The sequence below is a fragment of the Dipodomys merriami genome, unplaced genomic scaffold, assembly GCF_024711535.1.
Source record: "Dipodomys merriami isolate MVZ:Mamm:240054 unplaced genomic scaffold, mDipMer1.0.p SCAF_16, whole genome shotgun sequence".
In the NCBI taxonomy this organism is placed as follows: domain Eukaryota; kingdom Metazoa; phylum Chordata; class Mammalia; order Rodentia; family Heteromyidae; genus Dipodomys; species Dipodomys merriami.
In genome coordinates, this window is record NW_027202937.1 from 10,231,363 (window position 1) to 10,256,581 (window position 25,219).

General features: G+C 51.8%; 1 protein-coding gene across 2 annotated transcripts in view; it reads right to left on the bottom strand.

Moving 5' to 3' along the window:
• Positions 1 to 25,219, bottom strand: part of Itpr3 (inositol 1,4,5-trisphosphate receptor type 3) — a 63,092-nt gene that overhangs the window by 27,843 nt on the left and 10,030 nt on the right. For both annotated transcript variants that reach the window (XM_070023961.1, XM_070023960.1), the window contains exons 2-15: positions 18,868 to 18,938; positions 10,466 to 10,587; positions 9,890 to 9,976; positions 8,931 to 9,089; positions 8,165 to 8,263; positions 7,761 to 7,844; positions 6,510 to 6,656; positions 6,242 to 6,337; positions 5,776 to 5,826; positions 5,461 to 5,594; positions 4,563 to 4,662; positions 4,325 to 4,485; positions 3,265 to 3,406; positions 1,460 to 1,621 (exon numbers count right to left, since the gene is read on the bottom strand). In XM_070023961.1, coding sequence (XP_069880062.1) covers positions 1,460 to 1,621; positions 3,265 to 3,406; positions 4,325 to 4,485; positions 4,563 to 4,662; positions 5,461 to 5,594; positions 5,776 to 5,826; positions 6,242 to 6,337; positions 6,510 to 6,656; positions 7,761 to 7,844; positions 8,165 to 8,263; positions 8,931 to 9,089; positions 9,890 to 9,976; positions 10,466 to 10,587; positions 18,868 to 18,938 — 1,615 coding nt within the window. The remainder of the gene's footprint in view (positions 1 to 1,459; positions 1,622 to 3,264; positions 3,407 to 4,324; positions 4,486 to 4,562; positions 4,663 to 5,460; positions 5,595 to 5,775; positions 5,827 to 6,241; positions 6,338 to 6,509; positions 6,657 to 7,760; positions 7,845 to 8,164; positions 8,264 to 8,930; positions 9,090 to 9,889; positions 9,977 to 10,465; positions 10,588 to 18,867; positions 18,939 to 25,219) is intronic.

Here is a 25,219-nt window from a genome sequence, read left to right on the forward strand (position 1 = left end):
TGCTCCAAGACTAAGAATTTCAAGCAGGGCACTAGTGGCTTATGCCTGTCATCCTAGCTACTCAGGAAACTGATCTAAGAATCACAGTTCAAAGCCAGCCCGGGTAGGAAAGTCCATAAAACTCCTATCTCCAATAAACTACTTTTTTTTTTAAGCCAGAAGTGGAGCTGTGACTCAAGTGGTAGAGAGCTAGTCTATCCCAGGTCCTGAGTTCAAACCCCAAGACCAGCCCAAAATAAAAAAATAAAATAAAATAAAGCCAAAGAATTTCAAAGCCAGGGGTTGGGAATGTGGCTTAGTGGTAGAGTACTTGCCTACTATGCATGAAGCCCTTGGTTCTATTCCTCAGTACCATATACACAGAAAAAGTCAGAAGTGGCACTGTAACTAAAATAGTAGAATGCTAGCTTTGCGCTAGCTAGTACCCAGGCCCTGAGTTCAAGCCCCAGGACTGGCAAAAGAAAAAAGAAGAAAGAGAAGGAAGAAGAAAGGAAGAAGGATGGAGAAGGAGGGAGGAGGTAGAAGAAGAAGAAGGGAGGAGGAGAAGAAGAAGAGGAGGGGGAGGAAGAGGAAGAAGAGAAGGATGAGGAGGAGAACGAGGAGGAGGAAGAAGAGAAAGAGGAGGAAGAGAATTATTTCAAAGGCAGGCTCTAGTGGCTCATATCTGTATCTCTAGGTACTTGGAAGGCTGAGATGGGTAGGATTGCAGTTCTAGGCCAAATCGGGCATAAAAGTTCACTATACCAGGCAGAGGCCAGTGGCTCACATCTATAAACCTAGCTATTCAAGAGGTTAAGATCTGAGGATACCAGTTTGAAGCCAGTCAGGGCAGAAAGTCTGATTAACCACCAAAAAAGGCAGAAGTGGAGCCATCTCTCAAGTAGTGGAGCGCTGCTAGCCTTGAGAGGAAAAAAAAAATCTCAGGGACAGTGCCCAGGCTCTGAGTGCAAGCTGTGGACCGACACACTTGCATGCACATGTGCACACATGCACATGCACACACACAGGCACGCACGCACGCACACACACACACACACACACACACACACACACACACACACACACACACACACACACACACACACACACACACACACAGAGTACATCTTAACAGAAAAAGTAGGCAGTGGTAGAGTTTGTTATCCCAGCTATAGTTGGAAGCATGAACAGAAGGACAGTGGTCCAGGCAGGTGCAGGCAAAGATCTAGACTCTCATCTAAGAAATAACCAAAGCAAAAAGGCTGGAAGCGTGGCCCACGGAGTGGCTACAGCATCTGCTTGACAAACACAAACCGTGGGTTCCAACACCAGTACCACCCAAAACCAAAAAAAGAAGAAAGAAAAGAACTTCAAGACGGTAACAGCAGAGCACTGACCTGGCCAGCCCCTCAGGGACCCGCCTGTATCCAGCCTGGGAAGGTGGGAGCCAGCATGGACAGGAGGGCGGCCAGGCACCCACCTGGTTCTTGCGGTAGTCCTCCTGTGAGTGGCGCAGCACGCGGTAGCAGAGGCGGAACATGTGCTGGTAGGGTGCATTCTTCTGATCCGACAGCTCTTCCAGACGCACCAGCGGGCCCTCGCCCCCCTTGTCTCGGAACGGGGCCTTCAGAATGCCAAAGATCTGGAGAACACAGAGTGAGAAGGGATCTGCCCATCCTGCCTACCCCTACGATCATTCCAGGAACCCTGAGCCCCCTCACCTGACCAGAAACCCCTCATGATAGTAACCCTAAGCTGACTCTCAGCCAGGACACAACCCCAGTCCACCCTCCATCACCCCCCATGTTCACTCTAACTCTCCAGCTGTGGGTCAGAACCCCACTGTAGACTGATTTTCTTAGGTGTGACAATGGCACTGTGATCAGCCAAGACAGTTCTCACTAGATGGCACGGTGAGGAGTTTGGGTGAAGAGCAACTTGTTGGGAAGTACTCAGATGGAAGAGAGGATGCTAACAAACTGGCAAAGCAGCAAGAGATGAGGTACCATGCTAAGTGAGCTATGATTTCCATACATTCTCTGTACATGCATGTGTGCACAAATGTTTGTGTGTGTGTGTGTGTGTGTGTGTGTGTAGATTAAATTAATCCCAAGCATTCTAGGTAAGCATTATACCACTGAGATAAACCTGTAGATCCCAATTCTTTAATATTTAAAATTCTCTCAAAACAACTTTTCTTTAAGAATACATACATACATACATATATACATAATACATAAATGAATAAAAGCATAGATAAGCCGGTGCCAGTGGATCATGCCTATGATCCTAGCTACTCGGGAGGCCAGAGGATAGAGGTTTGAAGCCAACCAAAGCAAGAGATGTCACGTCCAAAATAACCAGCAAAAAGCCAGGTTGGTGGTATGACTCAAGTGGCAGAGCACCAGTTAAGCAAGAGAATTGAGCAAGCTCAAGGCAAACCCCAGAACTGGCAAAAAATAAAAAGTATGCCAGGTGCAGTGGTGCACACCTGTCATTCCAGAAGGCTGAGTTAGGAGGATGTCTAGTCTGAGGCGAATCTAGGCTACAGAGACCCTATCTCAAAAAAAGTCACTGAGAGGGGCTGGGAAGGTGGCTCAGTGGTAGAGTGCTTGCCTTGCATGCCTGAGGCCCTGGGTTCGATTCCTCAGCACCACATAAGCAAAAAGAAAAAAGCCAGAAGAGGCGCTGTGGCTCAAGTGGTAGAGCGCTAGCCTTGAGTTGAAGAGCTGAGGGACAGCGACCAGGCTTAGAGTTAAGGCCCCATGACTGGACCCAAAAAAAAAAAATCACTGAGGCCAAAAAACAGAAGAAAAGCCACTCAGCCTATTATTGATCCTATTCTACACTTTGCCCTGGGGCGGTGGGGGGGGGGGAATGCTGGATCTAATCTCCTGAGTTCAAATCCTGACCCTGCTACTTCCCAACTGTGTGGAGGTCCAGCTACCCCGGCCTCTCTGAACTTTGGTCTGCTCACCAGTAAAGGGCAGCAGGGATAATAAAAAGTCTCTCCTTGGGGGTGGAAGATATTAAATACAACAATCCTGTAGGGGACCCAGGGAGGCCCCTGGCACTGGTCCTGACCCACAGATAATTTTTGTTTTTCTTTAGTGCTGGGTTGGAACCCAAAGCCTTGTTGTGCATGCTAGCGAGGGCTCTGCCACTGAGCAACTGCTCCAGCCCCTTATTCCTGATGTAAAAGCGGGAGATGAGAAGCCCCCCAGTGGGCAGGAGCAGGCAAGCTTGGCGTTCGGCAGGTGTCCTCGCCCAGCCCCTCACAGGCACCTGTTTGAGGATGTTCTGCTCCCTCATCAGTTTCTGCCGCTCCCGGTTGGGCTTGGTGACCATGATGTCCAGGACATTCTGTCCATTGTTGGGGACATCGCTGACAAAAAACACCAGGTCTTCCAGCAACTGGATAACAAACCTAGGCAAGAGGAGGCCAAGGATCACAAGTGTGATTGATGTGCTAAATCCCGGGCAGCTGTCCCAGGGCTCCATGTACATGGTCCCCTTTGATAACCAGCCCTTCCCAAAGTGTTCATAAAGTCGCTCTAGCTCTGCTGCCTCCACCATCAAGAGCTTTATTACCCCTCACTTTCTCTGCTTGACCGTACCCTAAGCTGCTCTCAAAGCATCCCACTCCCCAGATTCCTAACTGCTCCCAAGACAAGGAATCTTAGAGACCTCCAGTCAGGAGTGGTAAGTGCAGGGCACCAGGCAGGGTATCCTGTGTGATCTACATTTTCATCCTGACTGCCTCTTACTAGCTATATGACCCTGGGTAAGTAACTTAGCCCCCAGAGCCTCAGTCCCATTCATGGGTCACCCAGGGGTAGCAGTGGCTCCATCATAAGGTTACTTCTGGAAGGATGTGAGCCATAAGGCAGATTCTGGACTTTAGGGGCTTAAGCACAACCAGGGCTCCCCAGGGACTGTGTCTTTCCTCTGTTTCCCCAGTCCTTATCTCAGGTGCCTGGTTTTTGCTTTGAAATTCCTTTGATCATGAGCCCAGAGGTCAAAATCCTTCAGAAGCCAGGCAGTGGTGGCTCACGCCTGTCATCCTAGCTATTCAGGAGGCTGAGATCTGAGAATCACAGTCCATGGCCAGCCTGGACAGGAATTGACTACCAGAAAACTGGAAGTGGCACTGTGACTTAAAGTAGTAGATCATTAGCCTTGAGCAGAAGAGCTTATGGACAATGCCCAGACCTTGAGTTCAAGCACCATGGCTGGCAAAAATTTTTAAAAATGAAACTTCAGAAAACCCACCCTGACTGGCCCTGCAGCTTCCCGTGGTCCCCGCTGAAGCTCACCTGCGGTCATTCTGACTGATGAGGCTCACCTGCGGTCATTCTGGCTGATGAAGCCCTCGTTGAGTTTCTCCACTGCACTGGCCAGCATAGAGCTGGCATCATTGGCAAAGTCCAGATCACGAATCTCAGACACGGGCACTGACACAATGGCAAAGGCTTCCTTGTCCTCCTTAGTGGGGCAGGTGCCCAGCTGCAAAGACAAGAGTGAGCAGGGCACTGGGGACAGGCCCCCTCCCCTGCCCGGCTCTGGCCCACCACGGGCCGCACCATGAGGCGGATGGGCCGCTCCTCCTCGATATCGATGGGCACATTGGTGCTCTGGATCCACGTGTTGGTGCACAGATGGCGCAGCCGCACATACGAGTTCCTGCAGGGAGGGAGGAGGTGGGGAGTGAGCCCCAGAGCCTGACCCATCTCTGGTCAACCTTCCCCACCATCATCACCTTCCACCTCCCAACACACCTCAGCAGTGGGGTGGAGGGTGAGGGGGGGCAGTCTGGGGCCCAGGCAGAGTGACCAAGCCCTGCCTACGATAAGCAGTGTAGCCCAGTTAATATCAAGATGCATGCAAGCCACAGAAATCCTGTGTTTGATTGTGAAATGAAAATAATCTGAATCTCAGCGTGTAGCTGACCTCAGTAGTTTCAGATAAGGGACTAGGAGGAAGGGCGTCCCATATAGTGACTATTCACTTGCTCAACAGCCCGAGTGACGGGGGGACTGCAGATTCTCTACAGATGAGAAGACCAAAGCAGCTTCCTGAAGTCAGATGCTAACAAATGCTTAGGCCTGGACTGATTGACACCGAGTTTGTTTAGTCTCAGAGTTGGCAGGACCTTGCCAGCCAGGGTGCCTCCCCAGCCTCCTGGGCCCTGGACCATGCCTGGTCACCCAGCCCAGCTGGGGCAGGCAGCTGCCAAGCACCACATAAAAGCATTGTGATGTTGTAGCGAGGCCAGGACCACAGCCACATGCGCAGAGCACAGAGCTGGGCACACGGCAAGCCACTCAGCTGCTGACAGATGATGACAAGCAATCAGATGACAAGGAATCAGATGTACGAGAAGCCCAAAGGTCAATGGACCTCAGGACAGAGGAGTGTGGGGTTCAGAAAGGCTCTGAGACAGGACGCCTCGGCCAGCCTGCAGGCGGGTCGCACACCCACCGGGGCACGAAGGAGTCGGTCTTCTGCAGTGTGGTGGGGTCCAGCTCGAAGAGAGAGGCAATGTCGTTGCCATGGGGCACAGCCACAAGGCGGTACTTGATCTTCTCACCGGCGTTCCTGCGGCCTGTGCGGCCCTAGGGATGGGGCCCCAAGTCAGTTAGGGGCCCTTCCTCTTTCTTATGTCCCCCGGACCCACCTGAAGGACTTTCTCCCTCCAGCCCGCCTCCCAGACTCCATGGCCGCCGCAGTGCCCACCCAGCCCCCAGGGAGAGCCAGGGCCACCCCTCCCCCAGGCCTGGGAGCGCTGGGCCTCACTATTCCTGCTGCCTTGGGATCTGAGGCATCGCCTTTGTAGCTGGGGTTTTCCTAGACAAAGATACAAGGTGAGGGAGAAAGGGCTACTGAACACGCAGCTGCACCCACCAGAGCCCACCTCAACATGTGCCAGCCCCAGAAGGGCTACATCTGAGTAGGCAACCCTCACCCCCACCTCAGCCCCAAACTCCATGCCATTCCAAGGGGAGCCCTTCATCTCCCCCTCCACAGGCCCATGCATTAGCACGCGCATACACACACACACACACACACACACCAGAGCCCCAGTGCACACAGCCTTATTGCTACACTGGGACATCTGCTTCCTGTTCAGCCCCAGCACCTAGGAACACCTGGTGCATAGTAGGTGCACATCCGCTTATGGCAATCATTTATTTGCTATTGTTTAACCAACAGAGGCACAGGTGCAAGTGAGCCCGCGGAACACCTCTGCCTGCCCGCTCACCTCGGCAGCCAGGTAGTTTCCTGTGGCCAGATGCTTGAAGCGGTACAGGCCATTCCAGTGGCCAGCTCCTCCTCGACAGGGGTCATGGTGGACAACCTGGGGGCGTGCAGGGATGAGGCACGCAGGAAAGGGAGCCCAGCCCCTCCCACAGGTGATCTGGAGCTCTCTGGGATGATGGGGGTCTGTGGAGCTGGAGGCCAATGTCCCGCCCCAGCCCCATCCAGGGTCCTGGGGGGAGACGGAGGGAGTCCAGGTGCCCGGCTCTGACCTCCACCTCCCAGAGGGCGTTGGAGCTGGTGGCCGAGGTGGCAGACTGGCGCAGCGTGGTGCGCAGGAACACCTGCAGCTTGCCCTTGTACTCATCACAGGTCAGGAACTTCTCCTGCTCCGCGTGGAACAGTCGTACCACGTCGCCCTGTAGCAGGGGGAGTGCTCAGCATGCGCGCATTCCCCCAGGCCACCCCAAACCCTCAGGTGCAGCTGGGTCCCTCTTGTTCCTTCTAGGGCCGAGATTAAAGAGAAGGCAGCCAGAGACTAGGCAGGCACAGCTATACGCACTACCAGAGCCTTCATCCTAGATCCTGAATCTAGAGTTCTCCACCTCCCTCTTCTACCTGTCCCTCTCAAGGCCCAACTCCAGTCACCTCCACAAAGGCAGTGGGATCTCAGCTCCTGGGTCTCCCTGGACCTTCCTGCCTGGCTACCTGGAGTTAAGCCCACTTCTTTACTCCCTGGAGCAGCTAGAGGTTTGGAGCTGAGGCCTGTTCACCTCCATGGCCCTGGACCCAGAGACCAGAGACCAAGTTCTTGGCTCTGCTTCTATGAATTGCATGGGCCTTGGAGACATTCATAATATCTCAGCTGGCTCTTGGATAAAAGATGCTCAGGGGCTGGGAAGGTGGCTCAGTGATAGAGCGTTTGCCTTGAATGCCTGAGGCCCTGGGTTCGATTCCTTAGCACCACATAAGCAAAAAGAGAAAAAGCCAGAAGTGGCGCTGTGGCTCAAGTGGTAGAGCGCTAGCCTTGAGCTGAAAAGCTGAGGGACAGCACCCAGGCCCAGAGTTCAGGCCCCACGACTGGACCCAAAAAATAAAAAAATAAAAGGAGATGCTCATATTTGCTGTGTTTAATGAGGTAATACAACACTCTTCGCACATGCCAGTTGCTAGTTGAGCCCTTTACCAGGTCTCTCATTTGATGCTGTACCAAGCTTCTGGGTAGTGTATCGCTGTCTACCCTTTGTGGATAGGCAAACTCAGGCACAGAAGGTAGGTACCATGCCAAAAGACAGGTCCCTAGTGGCAAATAGGACATTCTCAGCAAGAGAAGAAACTGAGGCCACCCAGAGAGAGATGGGATGGACTGGCTATAGCCAGAGGGCAGGGAAGGACAGTCCATTAGGTACATGTTATGAGGGAAGGGACCAGTAGAGGCTGGTGTGGGAAGAGACAGGAGGAAGAGGAAGGACCCACAAGGAAGGGCTGGGCAGCTGCTTGGCAATGGGGGCTCCCAATCTTACCCCTTTCAACACCTCCTCCAGGTGGTCCCGGAACTGCATGAACAGGTTGATCTTCCAGCTGGTGTTGCAGTTCACAGAATTGACCTGTGCAAGGGAAAACAGGCACGTGAGTGACCAGGAGTGGCCATGCTGAGGGCCAAGAAAGGAGAGGAGGAGGACCCAGCCCAGTCCCCCTGGGAGCACCAGAGCAGGGCACTGCTCCTACCCAGGGTCCACACCCAGCCGGGCTCCCGAGGCTGCCAAGCAGGGATGGAGTGTGGGGGTGAGCAACAGAAGACAGGGCAGAGAGCAGCAAGACCCAGAGCAACCAGTGTGCCTCTAGCAGGGGCCAGAGGCAAAGATGATGCTGAGAAGGGGGTGTGCACACACCAGGGCTGCAGAACCGCCCCGCCCAGCCCACTTACCTCCTTGCAGCCCGCATTGTCACTGAGCTCATAATTGCTGGCATGCAGCGGCTGTCCAGCATTGACGGGATTCAGGATCACCTTGTCTCCCACGACCACCTTTGGGGCACAGGCAGAGCAGAGTGAGGGTAGTAAGAACAGGGGCACATCCCATGGCCGGCCAGGTCTCTCTCTACATTTCAATCTTTCTTTTAAGAAAGGGGTATGCGGGCTGGGAAGGTGGCTCAGTGGTAGAGCGCTTGCCTTGCATGCTCGAGGCCCTGGGTTCGATTCCTCAGCACCACATAAGCAAAAAGAAAAAAAAGCCGGAAGTGGCGCTGTGGCTCAAGTGGTAGAGCGCTAGCCTTGAGCTGAAGAGCTGAGGGACAGCGCCCAGGCCCAGAATTCAGGCCCCATGACCGGAACCAAAAAAAAAAAAAAGAAAGAAAGGGGTATGCAACCAAAAAAAAAGCTGTGTCTCGAGTGGAGGGGTAAAGCACTAGCCTTAAGCAAAAAAAAGCTCAAGGACAGCACCCAGGACCTGAGTTCAAGCTCCAGGAGAGGCACACAAAAAAAAAAAAAAAAAGGAGGAGGAAGAAGAAGAAGAGGAAGAGGAAGAGGAAGAGGAAGAAGAAGAAGAAGAAGGAGGAAGAAGAGGAGGAGGAGGAGGAGGAGGAGGAGGAGGAGGAGGGAGGTATGACCTCATCCAGTATCCACATTGAAAACACTCTGAAAGTCCCCTGGAGTGTGACCTTCATGCTCCCCCGCCCCTCAGCCCTGTGCTCACATTGTCCCCATTGCTCCGCAGCTTCCAGAAGGGCTGGATGAAAAGCCAGGAGCCCTCGTTGCCCGTGGCATCCAGGGTCACCCGCATGGCATTTTTCTCCAGCAGGGCTGGCAGCCGTTTGTTCACTGTCAGGTACTTGTTGCTCTTCATGTGCAGAAGCTGGGGGACAGGTGTGACAAGCATGAGGCCACCATGCCCAGGAGGCCAGCCACTCAGGAGGGGGACACATCATAGCCTTAACACATATACAGTGTCAGATACACTGTCACACAACAAACAAATACACTGATCCACATATACAATCACATACACACACGTGAACACACCCTGCTAGCAGCCAAGTAATGATGGGAAAACAGCTGTTCTAAAGCTGTGCATGCTGAGATATGGGGGGAACAGCTGTGGCTGAGCTTGTACAAGACCCTAGGTGCAAATCCCAGCATCACAATAAATAAATAAAAATAAAAACTTGGGCCAAGCACTAGTGGCTCACACGTGTGATCCTAGCTACTTAAGAGGCTGACATCTGAGGATCACAATTCAAACACACACACACACACACACACACACACACACACACACACACACACACACACACTGGCAAGTATTAACACATGGAATCTTACAATAATCCTGAGACTACACTATCACTAGCCTGCTTTTACAAATGGGGAAACCAAGGCTCAAGGAAGGTAAGTAACTTGCCCAAGGCCACAACATTAAAGGAGCAGCAGATCTGAAAACAGACAGTGAGGCTCCAGATTTGCTCTAAGCCACCATGCTATAAAAACCGCCTTGGGCATGGCATGGGCCACACACAGCGTCAGAAGCACAGTCACAAAAGAGGTCCAAAGACACCCACGAGGCCACACACAGCAAGAGCAGCGCCTGCTGGCGCCACTCTCCCCACAGCTGCCCAGCCCCCGGGCAGGGAGCACCCAGCGGTAGGCCAGTCGCACCTGGATCACACTGCCGTACTTCACCACATCCCCGTGCACCTTCTTGTTCTCCGTGTCGTTTTGTTTCTGCTCCATCTGGGCCGCATGCTGCACACACACACAGAGGGAGGGGAAGGTTTGCTCAGAAGCTGCTCCTGCAGGGAGACGCCCCCCCCCACAGGCATGTGCACGCATGCACTCACCCTATACCCCCTCCACGAGGCCTCTGCCCCCGACAGGACATGGCTGGTGCCACTTCCTGCTCCACTCTCTACCACTGCTGTGAAACCCTCCTGCCCAGATCTGCATCCACACCCAGCCACTGCTCCCTGACCGTCACCTCCACTGCTGGACCAGGCCCCGGTGGCCTTGAGGATTTGATCTACCTCGCATACGGGGCACCTCTTTAAGAACAGGTCCTAGCTAGGTTGTTGGCTCACACCTATAATCCCAGCTACTCAGGAGGCTGAGATCTGAGGATCTCATTCCTAACAATTCACACCAGTCCCTTGCATTGCCCGCCCCCCACACTGCCCTGGGGTGCCCCCAGGTTCCTGGCACCCATAGACAAATGCACACCTGTGCACGCACACACACCTGCAGCTTCTGCAGCAGGACCACATCCGCAATCTTTTCCTTGTCCTGCTTGGTCTGCTTGGCCTTCCAGTACTGCTTCTGGGCTGAGTAGCGGTTCATGGGGCACACCTTGAAGAGGCAGTCTGGGTGGACGGAGGAGGAAGGAGGCTCATCCAGGGCTCAGGCCCTCCCGGGGCCTGCAGCCTGCTCTCCCAGCCTCGCCTCTCCTGCCCACTAGGGCTGGAGAGGAAGCGGCTGGAAGAAACCCATTGATTATGGCGCCTCTGGAATTGCAATGAATGGAATGGAAAGTCCAAGAAGCAGGTATGAGAGCAGTAGGTCTCACCTAATGGTAGCAGGAAGAACACACTAGCTTTTGGGCCCTGGGGCCTCCCCTCTGCCCTGTCTGTGATAGCTTTAGTGAGCTTCTATAGCTAACACCTCACACCTGCATCATTCTTTGGTTCACTGACCACAGACACGTGGGAAGCTTTGTCCCTTCCTTCTGACCCCCACATCCTAGCCAGACCTCGTCCCCTGCCCTATCTGAGAAGGTAGAATCCATCCTCGCTCTGGTCTCTGGATACTCTCCCACACTAAGTCACCCATGTTGGTGACTGAGTGAGGGCAAAATTCCAGAAACATATTCAATATCGCAATTTTCATTTTGGCAAGGAAACAAAATAGCTATCCTTTTCACAAGCCCAAACTCAGAAGGTGGCTGATATTTTGACTCCTCAAAGGGAAGCGTAAGTTGGAAAAGCCCAGTCTACAGAATGGCAGGAGGAGAGGATGGTGTAATGCTAGCACAGGCCATGGGTCAGTGTGACACAGCTGAGCTGTGAGTGGCGAGCTCCTGGTCACAGAATTCACAGCTGGTTCACAGCTGGACCAAGGAGCTGGCCTCGGTGGTCCTGAGCCCCCTATCCTGCTGCTGCTGCTGCTGTTGCTGCTGGAAATGGGCAACTGCAGCATTCCAGTGGCACATGACACAGAAGAGGAGCATGCTGGGAAACTGGAAGGAGCCCTAAGAGGTCACAGAGTCAAGAACCTCTCCTTCGGAACCTTTCATGTTCCCTCCAAGGCTGTGACCCCTCTGTGGTCAGAGCTGACCATCAGGCCCCTGAGGACCAATGTAAAACTGAATTTTCCTCCTGCCACCAGGTGACAGAGGCCCCAGGTGCTGTCGGAAGCCTAAGGTCAGGGAAGACACAGCTTCCATGAAGGGAGGGAAAATGGCAACCCATGAGCAGATGGAGCCACCAAGGCTCCCCACCTAGCCCTCTTTGCACCCCCAGTGTGAGTCTGGTCTAGAAACAGGCACTCAGTGTGCTGGCGGGAATGTGTCATTCCAGGGTCAGCTCAGGCCAGCACAGAGATGGGGTCCTGCTCCACCAGGCAGGACATCCCCAGATCCCCAGCCTCTCCTCCCAACCACAGCCATGAGGCTCTCGCTGTCTCATTAGAAAAACATGGCTTCCAACAGAGTAGTAGGAAAGAGGGACACAACAGGAAGTGTTTTAGAAGTAAGAGCTTGATTGTCCCAATAATAGTCATAACTGGCACTTAGTGGGCAGGGATGCTAGATGCCTGCTCCACAGACTGCCCTGGTGGTATCTGACTGGGAATGGCTTGGCCCAGACTGGCAGGTAGACACATGTGGTGGAGCTCCGGGCCTACAGTGATACACAGAAATACAAGCTCTGCCTGCAGGACCTCAACAGATCTTAACCATCACTTGTCAGTGACTTGATCTGTACACTGCTACCTCGGCCACACCTAATCCAGAGAGTGTGACAGGATCAGAGATAACCATTGGCCCAGTTGTCCCACAAGAAGGGTGGCAAGCTCTTCAACCTTGACCCACTAAGAAACAATGCAGATCAGCAGTTCTAAAGCAGCACACAGAGCCCATCTCCAAGCAAGGTGTGCTCTGGGCCTGATAGGACCAAGAGTCAAGGAAATGATCTCTTCTGGAGTAATCTAACATGACCGCAAAAATGACTAGATTTTTTAAACAAGTATAATTTTAAGACTAATAAAAAGAACTGAAGAAAGTGAAGAATTATTCAGCCAGAGAAGACACCTGAAAAGAAAACAAAGGCCTGGCATGATGGTATGTAATCTCAGCAAGTTAAGGAGTTAGAAATAGGAAGAACAGGCCAGGTACTAGTGGCTCAGACCTGTAATCCTAACTACTCAGGAGGTTAAGATCTGAGGACCATGGTTCAAAGCAAGCCCAGACAGGGAAGTCCAATTAATCACTAGAAAACCAGAAGTGGATCTATGACTCCAAGTGGTAGAGCACTGGCCTTGAGCAAGAAGCTCAGGAACAGCTCCTAGGCCTTGAGTTCAAGCTCCACAACTGAAAGAATAAAAAAAGAGGGAAGGAGGGAGGGAGGGAGGGAAGAAGGAAGGAAGGAAGGGAAGGAAGGAAGGAAGGAAGGGAAGGAAGGAAGGAAGGAAGGAAGGAAGGAAGGAAGGAAGGAAGGAAGGAAGGAAGGAAGGAAGGAAGGAAATTATTTGAAGCACAGCCTGGGCAAAAAGTTAGTGAGATTTTGTCTCAAAATCAAACTAGGGGGTTGGAGACATGGCTCAGGTAGAATAAAAGTATTAGATACCAAGTTTGAGTCCTAGTCTCAGACAAAAAAAAAAAAAAGATCAAACCAGGAAGGTTATGCACATCTACTCAGGAAGCAAAGGTAGAAGACTCATGGTCCCAGGCCAGCCTGGGCAAAAATACAAGACTATCTGAAAAACACTAACGCAAAAAGGGATGGGTAGAGTAGAGTAGTAGTATAGTAGTAGCAGTAGAGTGTTCTATATCTGCAATACTGGGTGGGGGTGGGGGACACACTCTGAGGGTATTTGCTGGTTCCAGAAAACATGCACTTTAATTTGGACAGCTAGAAGTGCTAGAGTCTAATCCCACACTTTCAGGCAAGGCTGAAAACAGAACTAGAGCCCAGTGGCATCGCCTAGATGGTTCCAGAAACTCCCAACTGAAATGGGTCTTTAGGTGGGCTTGGACTGGTCAAGCCCCAGCAGTGTGGCAATGGGCTAGGCAGGCCTCTCTTGAGTAGGGTCCGTTTATCCCACTCTACCACCACCCACAACAGACTTGAAATGCAGTTACTAGTCTATAACGACACCAGAGCCCTGGGAAGCAGCTCCCACTGGGGACCACGCTGGCACGGGAGACTAAAGAGGCAGACATGCAGAGACTTCACACCGCCTGTAAGAGCAGAGGCACCTCCCCACTGATCAATAAAAGAAAAGCTTGAAGAGCCCTGTAGGCAATAAGAAACTGGAAGAGAAAGGAAAAAAGAATAAGCATTGGACATGCATAACAGAGAGTGGAAGCTGAAGAAAGAATGAGCAAAACATGAACAGCCCCTTCCTTTGCTTGATCCTATACATTTTTCAAGGCTGGCTGAGGCCCAGGGAAGGGATTTACATACCACTAAAGAGTCAGAGCCTGTGTTTGCATGAATCACCTTGCGTGTAGGACAAGAGGAAGCCAGAACTGCCTCCCCACTCCCACTCTCCTCCACAGTGGCCTGAAAGCACTACCTAGAACTGAGGCAGAATAGACTGGGGAAAATGAAGCATGAGAAACAAGAGCCAGGAATTCTAAAAACAACAGGAAGCACTTGACAGAAGAATACAGGCACTATTTTCTTTTCTTGAAGACTTTTACCTCCAATCAACCAGCAAAAAGCTGGAAGTAAGCTGGGTGCCAGTGGCTCACACCTTTAATCCCAGCTAATCAGGAGGCTGAGATCTGAGGATCATGGTTTGAAGTCAGCCCAGACAGGAAAGTTCATGAGCTTCTTATCTCCAATTAACTACCAAAAAGTCAAAGGAGAGCTAGGACCCAAGTGGTAGAGTGACATCCTTGAACAAAAAAAAAGCTTGGGACAGTGCCTAGGCCCTGAGTTCAAGCCCCAGGACTGGCATGTGTGCAGGCTGGCATGTGTGCAGGCGTGCATGCGTGCATACATGCACATACGCACACACACACACACACACACACACACACACACACACACACACACACACACACACACAGCTGGGCACTGTGGCTCATACTTATAATTCTAGCTACTCAGGAGGCTGAGATCATAGTTTGAAGCCAGCCTGGGCAGGAAATCCATTAAGACTCCATATCCACCAAAAAATAGGAAGTGGAGCTGTGACTCAAGTGGCAGAAAGCTAGCCTTGAGTTAAAAAACTCAGGAATAGTACCCAGGCCCTGAGTTCCTGAGTTCAAGCCCAGGACTGGTACAAACACACACACACACACACACACACACACACCAAGTGTGGCAAGGACAGACAAAGTAAGGGGCCCTGCACACAGAGTGTAGAGTGTGAATGCCACAGCCCTGGTGAAAGTTGCAGGATCATTTTTCAGGAGGTAGATTCTGCCACTCAGCAGAATCCCCTTGAGAACCCATGCTGGAAACCCTTGCACAAGTTCCAGAATGTACATAGGCCCAACACTGGCACTTGCCAAAATCTGGAAATAAACTCAGAACATATCCATCAACACCAATAAATAGATTGAAGTTTATTCACCCAATGGAATGTTGCAGAGCAATTAAACAGTGACCTGGGGCCACATGTGTCAATGTGGGTAAGGCTCAAAAAAAGAAAAAAAAATGACAGAAGGAAAAAAGTGCAGAAAGACTGTACAGAAAGCTGCCTTTAATACACAAGGTCAAAGCGCCCAAGATAGTCTGTGAATACATCCATAAGACGCATTAAAACGGCCCTTGCATGGTGCATGCCAACTTCTGAGCAGTTTATACCTCTGGAGAGGGCGCAAGAGCAAGGGGAAGAGAGGGAAATGGGGGGGGGGTGAAGGGGGGGAAAGGGGAGAAGTGCTTCCCTGCTGCTAAGTTACCTCTTTAAAAGTTAAAAGATCTGAAACACAACCAAAGGATTTGACAAAGCTCAGTGGCAGGCCCATAGGGTGTTATTCTTCTCTTTTGTTGAACTTGAAACACGTTTAATAATCATAAAAACAGCCATGAAGAGGGCTTGGAGGGTGCTTTGGCGGAGTGAAAGTGGAGGATGGGAGAAGTCTCCGTGCACAGAGAGGACTGCCATCATCTTCCTCCCTGCCACACCTCCTTCACCCCTCCTTCCCCCCATCAACCAGTCTAACTAGGGAGCTGACCCCAACATATGTCCTGTGGTCTCTGTGAGCTCAAAGTTTCCACAGGTGTGCTTGGAGTAGAGATATACTTGGAGCCCCCCTATACTGGATCTCCTCTTGCCCACATGAGGAGAAAGAAAATGAGGGACTGGGAAGGTGGCTCAGTGGTAGAGCACTTGCCTTGCATGCATGAGGCCCTGGGTTCGATTCCTCAGCACCACGTAAGCAAAAAGAAAAAACCCAGAAGTGGTGCTGTGGCTCAAGTGGTAGAGTGCTAGCCTTGAGCTGAAGAGCTGAGGGACAGCACCCAGGCCCAGAGTTCAGGCTCCCCGACCGGACCCCCCCAAAAAAAAAAGAAAATGAGAAGGGCATCATGGTAGCATCCACCAGCCATCATGGTAAGAAAAGTAAGAAAATTATGAGTTCAAGACAAGCCTGGGCTATACTTTTGCATGTGAAAGGTCCTAGGTTCAACTCCCAGCACTACAAAAACACAGAGAGAGAGAGAGAGCATAGGACAGGAACATGCCAGTCCTGGCTAGCTCAGGGTTTACCCCAAACCCCCAGCACCGCATAGATCACACATATTGTAGTCCCAGCAGCCTAGGCCTCCCAGGGCCTTGCCAACTTTGGGAAGAATTCCTGGAACATGCTCAGGCTTGGGGTGGCCTCAGAAGGTGGATGGAGCTGAAACTACAAACAAGGGTCCCAGTAGGAACCCCTGGAAGCTTCACCCAGCTTTGTGCATCCAACCTGGAGATTGGCAGTGAGCACAGCTAAGCTACAGGAGAGAGGCGGTCCTCCTTCGGGGACAGCATATTTACAGGAAAGGTAGGAACAAGGAAAGCTAGGTCTCCCAAGCTCTTCTCTGGGCTTCCTTCTCAAAACTGAGGAGGCTGTAGTCCAGGTCTCCAGTCCCAAGTTGTTTTTATTTTGGGCACGATTGTGGTTTGAACCCAGGGCCTTGTACTTGCTTGGCAGACGCTTTAACCTTTTGAGAAATGCTGCTAATCCTTTGCTTTAGTTATTTATTTTTCAGGTAGGTCTTGAGTGTTTGTCCTACTTTTCACTAACTTTTCACTCAGGATGGTCTCAAATGGAGATAGTTCGATCTCCTCTTCTTGAGTAGCTGGGATTATAAGCATGAGCCATAGCACCCCAACTGGTGTCCCAAGTTTTAATGCTCCAATTTATGCCAGTGAGGAAGCTGCACAGACCTAATCCTGTCCAGTGTCACCTCCTCTCAGGTCTATCTGGGACCATCAGAAGCCCAGAGAGACCTCTGCACCCAACCAAGACATGAGGAAAAGGGAGAGAGAAAAGAGGGAGAAATGGGCCTAGACCTTTCTCTTCCATCCCATTTTGCTGGCTGGGTCCAGAAAAACCAAAGCAACTTCAGGATGGCCCAGGGGATTGCACACAGGCTTTAGGAACATCAAGAGGAAGAGACAAGTGTGGGAAGGAAAGATGAGTGGGGGAGGAAAGCAAGAAGTCAAAGGAGCGTTTGTTCTAAGTGGCTTTTTTATTGTCAGAAATTGGCCTCAAACTCCATCCATTGGAAGCCTAGGGCAAATCTTCCCCTGCCACACCCACCTCCCTGTCACCGTGTTGTCACTCCACGGAGCTGACTGCACAAACCTCAGCTCCAGTACCACCTTCCTCCCAGGCCCCTCCCCTCCCTGCCCTGACAGACGCCCCTGGGACCCTCAGAGTTGCCCCCTCCCTCTTCAGATCCTCAGAAAGAACAAGGCAGACAGAGCAGATAAAACTGGATTTAAAAAAGCCAGCTGAGATCTGTCCTGATGGAGCCGATGTTCTAGTCTAATCTCTGGGGAGACAAATAATCACACGAGAGTGAATAAAATACATTGGCTCATCAGACTCAAGAAAACAAAATAGGGAAGGGAGAAGGGGCAGGGGTACAATTTCAGAGTCATATAGAGGGTCAGGGAAAGCCTGGAGGAGGCCGTGAGCTCTAAGCCACTGAGATCACACCCGTGCGTGTGTGTGGGTAAGAACATTCTAGACAGAGGGCCTCTGGTGCAGAGGTGAGAGGGTGGCCCACAACTAGGGGATGGCAGGGAGGCTGGCAAAGCTGTTGGGGAAGGGCAGAAGGCCAGGCGTCAGGGATGAGGTGAGGCTGGAGGCTGGACTGAGGAGCGCAGAGGGGGCTGATGGTGGGGAGGAGTGCTGGGGCCAGAGACAATTCCCAGACATTGGTCCAGACATGTCCTTTTGCCTTCTACCTTCCCCGCCCCAGACAACATCATCACTCAGATACCCCCACGACAGAAACAGGAATAGAAGCACATGATGGCGGAGGGAAAGGCTCCTCTGCAGGCAGGGAGGAACTCCCCTCCATCTTTTCCTAGTGATGAGCAAGGTCCCAGGAACCTGCCAGAAGAAGGAGGATATGGCTGGACTGCCTTGGCCCCGCCCCCTGCCAGCACCCTCTGGGGGACAATCCCAGCTAATCTCTCCCACGAGGCAGACACCACGGCAGCAGCAAGGCTGGCAAGTTCCTGCCTGCTCCCACCCTGCCCACCACACCTAGGATCTGCCTGTCTAGGGCCTGTCGGCCTCAGGCCCACAGGGAGACACCTCATGTAAGGGCAGCCAGGACATCACGTCACCCTCGCGGGCGCTCAGTCTGCTGAGCAAAGCTGCCAAACACACCAACCATGAGGACACAGAGGCCCTGTGGAGAAAGGCCCTGGGCCAGGTCAAGAGCACAGCACTCTGGGCTCTGAAGGCCTCCCTCTGACCAAAATCATCTCTCCCAACTAGCTCAAGGACAAGGATCTGAAGGTCTTTATCCCCTTACCACACAGACAGGGAAACTGAGGCACAGGGAAGGGCTCTCCCCAGGGACTTCAGGAAGGCCAGAGGTAATACTCTTTCTATCTCTATTCCCTGAGATAATATTAGCCCCAGTCACACAAACAAAGAAAGCCCTGTGGCTGGTGAGGAGGGGCTGGGAGAGTCCCTCCCTCCAGGGCCCTTCCAGTGGGTGTGTCTGGGAGGGGGCGTGGCTATGGAAGGGAGGGGGCGTGGCTGAAGAAGGAAGGGGAGAGATGTGCCCTGCCAAGATGGCACAGTGCCAAGCCAACAAGGATCCACAGACAGCAGAGGGCAGGCTGCTGGGCAGCACCCACTCTAATCTGGCAGTCAGAACCAGATAGAACAGGTTAGCTTCAGACCCAGACCCACAAATTCCACAGACGGGGAGGAGTGCTGGCTGGAAGAATGGAGGTCTTACCTCGAAACTTCTTGGGGGGGTTGTCCAGGTCCCCAGCTGCAGGCTCCACCACGCAGCGGTCATCCACCAACCTGGGGGACAAGGTTGCTTAGTCAGTGGGAGAGAAGAGACTCATCTTCCCATAGCACCCTGCCTTGGGGCAGGGGACTCAAGGGTACTGGCAAGCCCCACCCCCCAAGCTCCTTCCACCAACAACAACCCCACCACCACCACCACCATGTCAGCCTCTTTCCTAGCACCACTATTAAAAGACAAGACCTCTGGGTAGAAATGGCTCACATCTACAATCCTACCTACCCTGGAGGCTGAAAGCAGAAAGATGGAGTTTCAAAGCCAGCCTAGGAAGAAAAGAAGAACCAGAGACACATGCAGCCCACTTGTCCCCTCAATGGAGTTGGAGCTATAGGGGGGTTTTACTGCCTCCATCTGAGCTATCACACACTGCAGAAGTAACTCTGAGGGCAGAAAAGAGAGGCCAAGGAAAGAAATGAAGAGACAAAGGCAACAGGTGGCAGAGAGAAGGAAATGGGAGGGAGGGAGAGTTAGAGCAAGGAAGAGAGAGGCAGAAAAACAAAATCAAAGATAAAAAAGATAAGAAACAGAAGCAAATGAGACTGGAGACTGAGAGACTTATGAGTTGTGTGCTGGTGGCTCACACCTATAATCCTAGCTACTCAGGAAGCTAAGATCTGAGGATTGTGGTTCCAAGTCAGCCCGGGGCAGAAAAGTCCCTGTGAGACTCTTATTTCCAATTAACCACTCAAATACCAGAAGTGGCACTGTGGCTCAAAGTGGTAGAGCACTAGCTTTGAGCAAAAAGAGCTCAGGGACAAGCACCGAGGGCCCGGAGTTCAAGCCCCACAACCAATCTCCCACCCCCCAAAAAAGCAGCTTATGAGACATCATAACACTAAAGCTGAGTCTTTGGTTTCTCAATGACAGACTAATAAACCTTCAAAGCCTTTTTAGGCTCCGTCAGGCCCCATTCCATAGTCTCCTCTTTGGCCTATCCTAGGGCCTGAAATTCCCCTTTTATAGCCACAGCTGGGATTAATCCATCCAATCTAATCCATCCATTCACCCATCTATGCACCCATTGTCCAACCCATTGATCTACCCAGCCATCTGGCCAGTCATTCATCCACCTAGACATCCAGCTGTCCACCCAGCTCTTCATCCATTCCCTCCATCCACCTGTCCATTCATCTACCCCATTCCTACTTTTCAAATCCTTAATGCCATCACTCAGTCCTAAGAATAAAGTCATAAAAATAACCCACTGTTTCAAAGGCCAACTCTATCTCAGCACCTCCCACCTTCTACCTCTGAATTCTAACCACCTTCCCTACATGAGGCTGGCCACCAGTGTCCTTTTTTTAAAGAGGAGGAAAGTGAACATTAAGTGACTTTCCTAATATAACCGCACTGGTAATTGATATCATCCTCCTTGGATTGGCTGAGAAGATCTTTTATGATCTGAGACATCACACTAGGCTTTGGCTCTCCACGGCAGGACAACAGACCTCAAGCCTTCCCAGGTTTGAGCTCTCCTCAGATAGTTGTTGCTCCAAGTGTTCTAAATCTTCAGTTGATCTGAAAGGAGCAGCCCTGTGATGCCTTTACACTCTCTCCCCCCACTCTCCACAGTCCCAGGCCCAGTACACCTGCATTCTTCCACCCTGGGTATCTGTCTCCTAGGCTCCTCTCCCCTCTACTGGTAAAGGCTTCCTCGGCCCTTCCCAGTGAGCGTCCCTTCCCCATGTCCCCACTGCACCTGGTCCCACTGCCTTCCTACTTCTACCCCTCGCTGTGTCTACACCTTGAGGCTCCTTGTGACTGGGACCTTTGGCATCTCTGTACTGTGCCATCCGGTGATATAATAACATCATATAAAAGGGATATATAGGTCATCTCAGCTCCCAAAACCTTTGTAACTTCCTAAGTGATAAGAGCATCCGTTATTAAAATACCTGGATTTTGGTTCCTAGTGCCTGAAATAGCTCCAGAGCAATAAAGGGGAAATGGTATGAATTTTGTTCCTGTCAAGTTCCTTGCAACCACACTGGAATTTATGTTAATGAGATGCCTTTTTGGAAAGCAGCCTAAGGATGGGGAAGCGGGAGGATACTGGTTGCAGAGAGAATAACTGTGTGGTTAGAGAGGTGGGAACTGCAGCCCCACCCACCCTCCATGGAGGGAGGAGGGGCTGGGAGTTGATTGGTGGTTGGCAACATCATCAATGGCCAATGATGTAATCAATCACACCTGAATACTGAGGCTTCAAAAGATTCCTAAGGACAGGGCTCAGAGCGCTACACAGCCGGTGACCATCTGGAGGTAGCGGGTGTGACCCAGGAAGGCATAAAGTTCGACGTCTGGCTAATCTTAGTTGTAACCTTTTATAACAAACCAGTAATTGAGTAAACTATTTTCCTGAGTTCCATGAGCCATTCTAACCTGTTACCAAATATGAAGAGGGACTTACTCAGAGCTGGTCAGTCAGAAGGACCAGAGACTCAGACTTGTGAGTGGCCCATCTGAGCGGAGAGTCTTGTAGGATCTGACATTAACTCCAGGCAGAAAGTGTCAGAATCGAATTGAATTGTACGACAGATACCCAGCTGATGTCTGAAAGGACGCGGACAGTTGCTTAATGTTTACATCTATTGCTCTTTAATGTCTGAAATCAATGGTTGTTAAATGATTAAATTTAAAGCTCTTTTCATTACAGGATCTCAGGATTGGGCTTTGAAGTCCAGACATCTAGTGTCACAACAGATCCTGGTGTTGTGTCAGACATCTTTGTGGCAAGAGGGGGAGAGGGCCCTCAACCTCCTTTCTCTCTAGGTCTACACATTTCCCTTTCTATGCTCTTTCGCTGATCACTCTGGCCACACCCATAGGTGCTCACTGGTGATTCCCATACTCAGCAGGAAGTCCTTTGAGACCCTTGTCTCTAACTCTGTACCAAAAAGGCAGAAGTGGAGCTCTGGCTCAAGTGATAAAGCACCAGCCTTGAGATAAAAAGCTGAGGAACAGTGTCTAGGCCCTGAGTCCAAGCTCCAATACCAGGTGCTGGTGGCTCGTGCCTGTAATCCTAGCTAATCAGGAGGCTGAGATCTGAGAATCGTGGTTCAAAGCCAGCCTGGGCAGAAAAGTTGCCATAAGACTCTTATCTCCAAAGAATCAAAAAACGGAAGTGGAGCTGTGGCCTAAAGTGGTAAAGCACTAGTCTTGAGTGAAAAAGCTCAGAGACAGCATCCAGGCCCTGAATTCAAGCCTTACTACCGACAAAAAAGAAAATTACAGGTGTGAGCCCCAGCTCCCTGCTCCCTGAGCTTTTATACTCAACATGAGAGCTCAACCCTTGAGCCACAGCTCCACTTCTGGCTTTTTAATGGTTAATTGAAGGTAAGAGTCTCATGGACTTTCCTGCCCACACTAGCACTGAACCTCAACCTTCAGATCTCAGCCTCCTGAGGAGTTATGATTATACATGTGAGCCACCCATACCCAGCTTCCATCCTTTTTAAAAACTATGCACTCTTTCGTCCCTGGATCCTTGTGCATCTCCCTGCCTTCTGGTTATCCATTACATCTATCACCATCTGGCCAACTGTATAGCATGGGCCTTATGTTGTCCGCTGTTCCCTCCTTCCCTCCCCATGCTGTCCGTTCCATAAGGACAGGGATGTGAACTTCACTCCCTACTGTTTCCCCAGCACCCAGACCACAGCCTGGTACAGAGCAGATTGACTGAGTGAATTAATTCGTTCTACCAGCTGTGAAGGGAAATACATGAGAAACAAAAGATATGGTCCTTGCCTCTGGGAGTTTAAAATCTCATTGGGAAGACAAGTCACATACTCAGAAGAATAATGATATAGGGAATATGTATTGGTGCCAACTGGCAGGACCGCTGTGGGCTTTGTCTGGATTCAAGGATGGGAAAGGTCAGAACATGGCCAATCAGACAAGGTGTGAAAAAGGAAACCGTGAGCTGCTGGGGGGGGAAGGGGGGAGGCTGCCTTGAATAATGCATAGACTCTCCTGTAAGACATTAATGAATCTGCTGGCCATCTCTGAGAAAAGCCAGGGGGGAGGGAACACAGATGCTCTGGGGTGGGAGGAGAGAAGCACTGACCAGGAGCTGGACACCAGGGGAAATGGAACCACAGGATAGTGTGAGAGTCTAAGATGGGGCGGAGGGGGGAGGACAGTGCCCTCTTGGCCTGTGCACAAGGCCTTGTGGCAGGAGGGGGTGGGGAGTGGTCAGAATTCCCTAAATCCGTCCTCATCCAGGACCCTCCCTGCATCCCCTGCAAACCCCTTTGCTGGGCCACTCCTACGGGTTAAAGACATGCAAATGAGGGTAGCCAATGCTTTTCCTAATTAGCTGGTTCAAAGCTGCTTGGTTCTTGAGTAAGATGTCTGTCTGTCCCTGTCCCTGTTTGCACAGATTCTGAAGCACCGCACCCCCCTCCCCAATACCCAGTGGGTTTCAAAGCTAGAAGAGAACCTGGAGCTACTCAGAGAAGTGGGGGGGAGTGATGGGGAGGAGCCAGCCCAGACTCCAGAAGAATATCCCACAAGGAGGTGAGGAAAGCATCCCAGACCTGCAGCTGGGCAGTCAGGAATGGCTGTGGGAGGGAGGGAGGGAGGGAGGGAGGCCAAAGGTGAAGCACTAGCATGGGGGAAAAGGAGAGGACAGTGGAATGTGGACAGGGGAAGAGTACTGAGGTCTCAGGGAGGCAGAAGAGGGACCCTTCGCAGCTGCCTCCTTGGGAGAAAGGCCAGTACCTGCTAGCCACGCTGGCTTCCATCTGTACCCCTCCCCAGACCCTTTCCTCTTTATTCTCAGGTACTTAGCAAGGACCCTGCTTATCAATAGGCAAAGGAGAGATGCATTCAAGATCCCAAACCCACCTCCATTCCTACATGCAAGCTTTAGCACTGAAGTATCTGGGTGCTACCTGGCAGGAAGGGGGTGAGGGTATCTTGTGAAGCCATTTAGCAGATATGCAAAAAGCCCTTATCAGATGTGCAACCAGGAGATCTGAGGCCACAAGGAAGCCCCAGACAGGTAAGTTTTGGTGGAAGGGGACTCTTAGAAGGCAAAGCCATGATTTGCCACCTGCTGCCACCCAAGCCTCCCAGCACCCCTCCTGCCAGGCCCCCCGGACCACCCAATCCTGGCCAGCACTCTCAGCTAACTACCCAAACTGGCGCTAAAGTGGGGCGAAACTTGCCACCACATGTGTAGCCACCACTGCCTCGCCCAGCCTCCTTGGGTTCCCAGCACCATGGCTAGGACGCTGGGCCTTAGCCAGGTGCCTGAGGCTGGGTGGTGACACGTAGCTGACACCCATGCTTTCCTCCTCTCTGGCCCCTGGGGGCCCCCTCCCACCTGGTGGCACATCTCTGGTCATATTCCACCACCACCTTCTTAGGGGACATCTGTGTTTATTGAAATAGCCCAGGCACAGGTGAGCACCTGGTGCTGTAACCAGATCAGAGCTCTCCTGAGTGAGTCCTCTCCATGTACTGTCCCCTGCAAAGCCTAAGTCCCACCCCACTGATCTCAGTCTCCACACCCCTGGGAGGCCCCAGAGAGACTGCCATCTTCAAGGCCACACTGGTTCCTGCAGCATCCCCGTCCACATCTACCAGGCACAGCCCTTCATCTGGGCTTCAACTTCAACAGAAGCTCTGATGTGAGCACCCATAATCTATAAATCACTTTACAGCCCAGCTCTCATTCTATCTGACCACAGTCCTGCCTGGAGACCAGTGAGAGGAGAGAGAACCACCAGGTCCACCCAGCTGGTCAGATGATGATGGCTCACACACCATCCAGAATCCTTCCATTCAACAAAGCCCTTCTGCAAAGGGTCCACGGTGTGAGGGTGAGATCCTACCCTGGGATGCCCTGGGGACAGAAGCTACACGACCATACCTGTGAATCAGGCCCATCTCTACTGGGGACAATGGCCCTGAGGACAGACCTTGTTGTAAGCCTTCCATCCAGTAAGGAGCATGGACTATTTGGGGCCAGCACGGTGCACTTTCCAATTGGGCATAGGGAAGGGGTAAGATGGGGTCTCTGAAGTCCTGGCAGAAGGCCTGTGAGCAGGGCCACCTTGAACCCCCAGAGTGGAATCCGCTGATAGCTTATTCTAGAAGGAGGAGGAGAGTGCTGTCCCTGAAATGTCCACAAGGCCAATACCCCCAAAACCTGGGTCTGAGGAAGGAAGGGAAGACAAACTGCATCTCAAGACCTGAGTAGCCCATTCCACCCAGGGTGAACTTTGAGATCCGGGTGGAAGTTATGGGAAAAGCAGTGGGGCGCCGG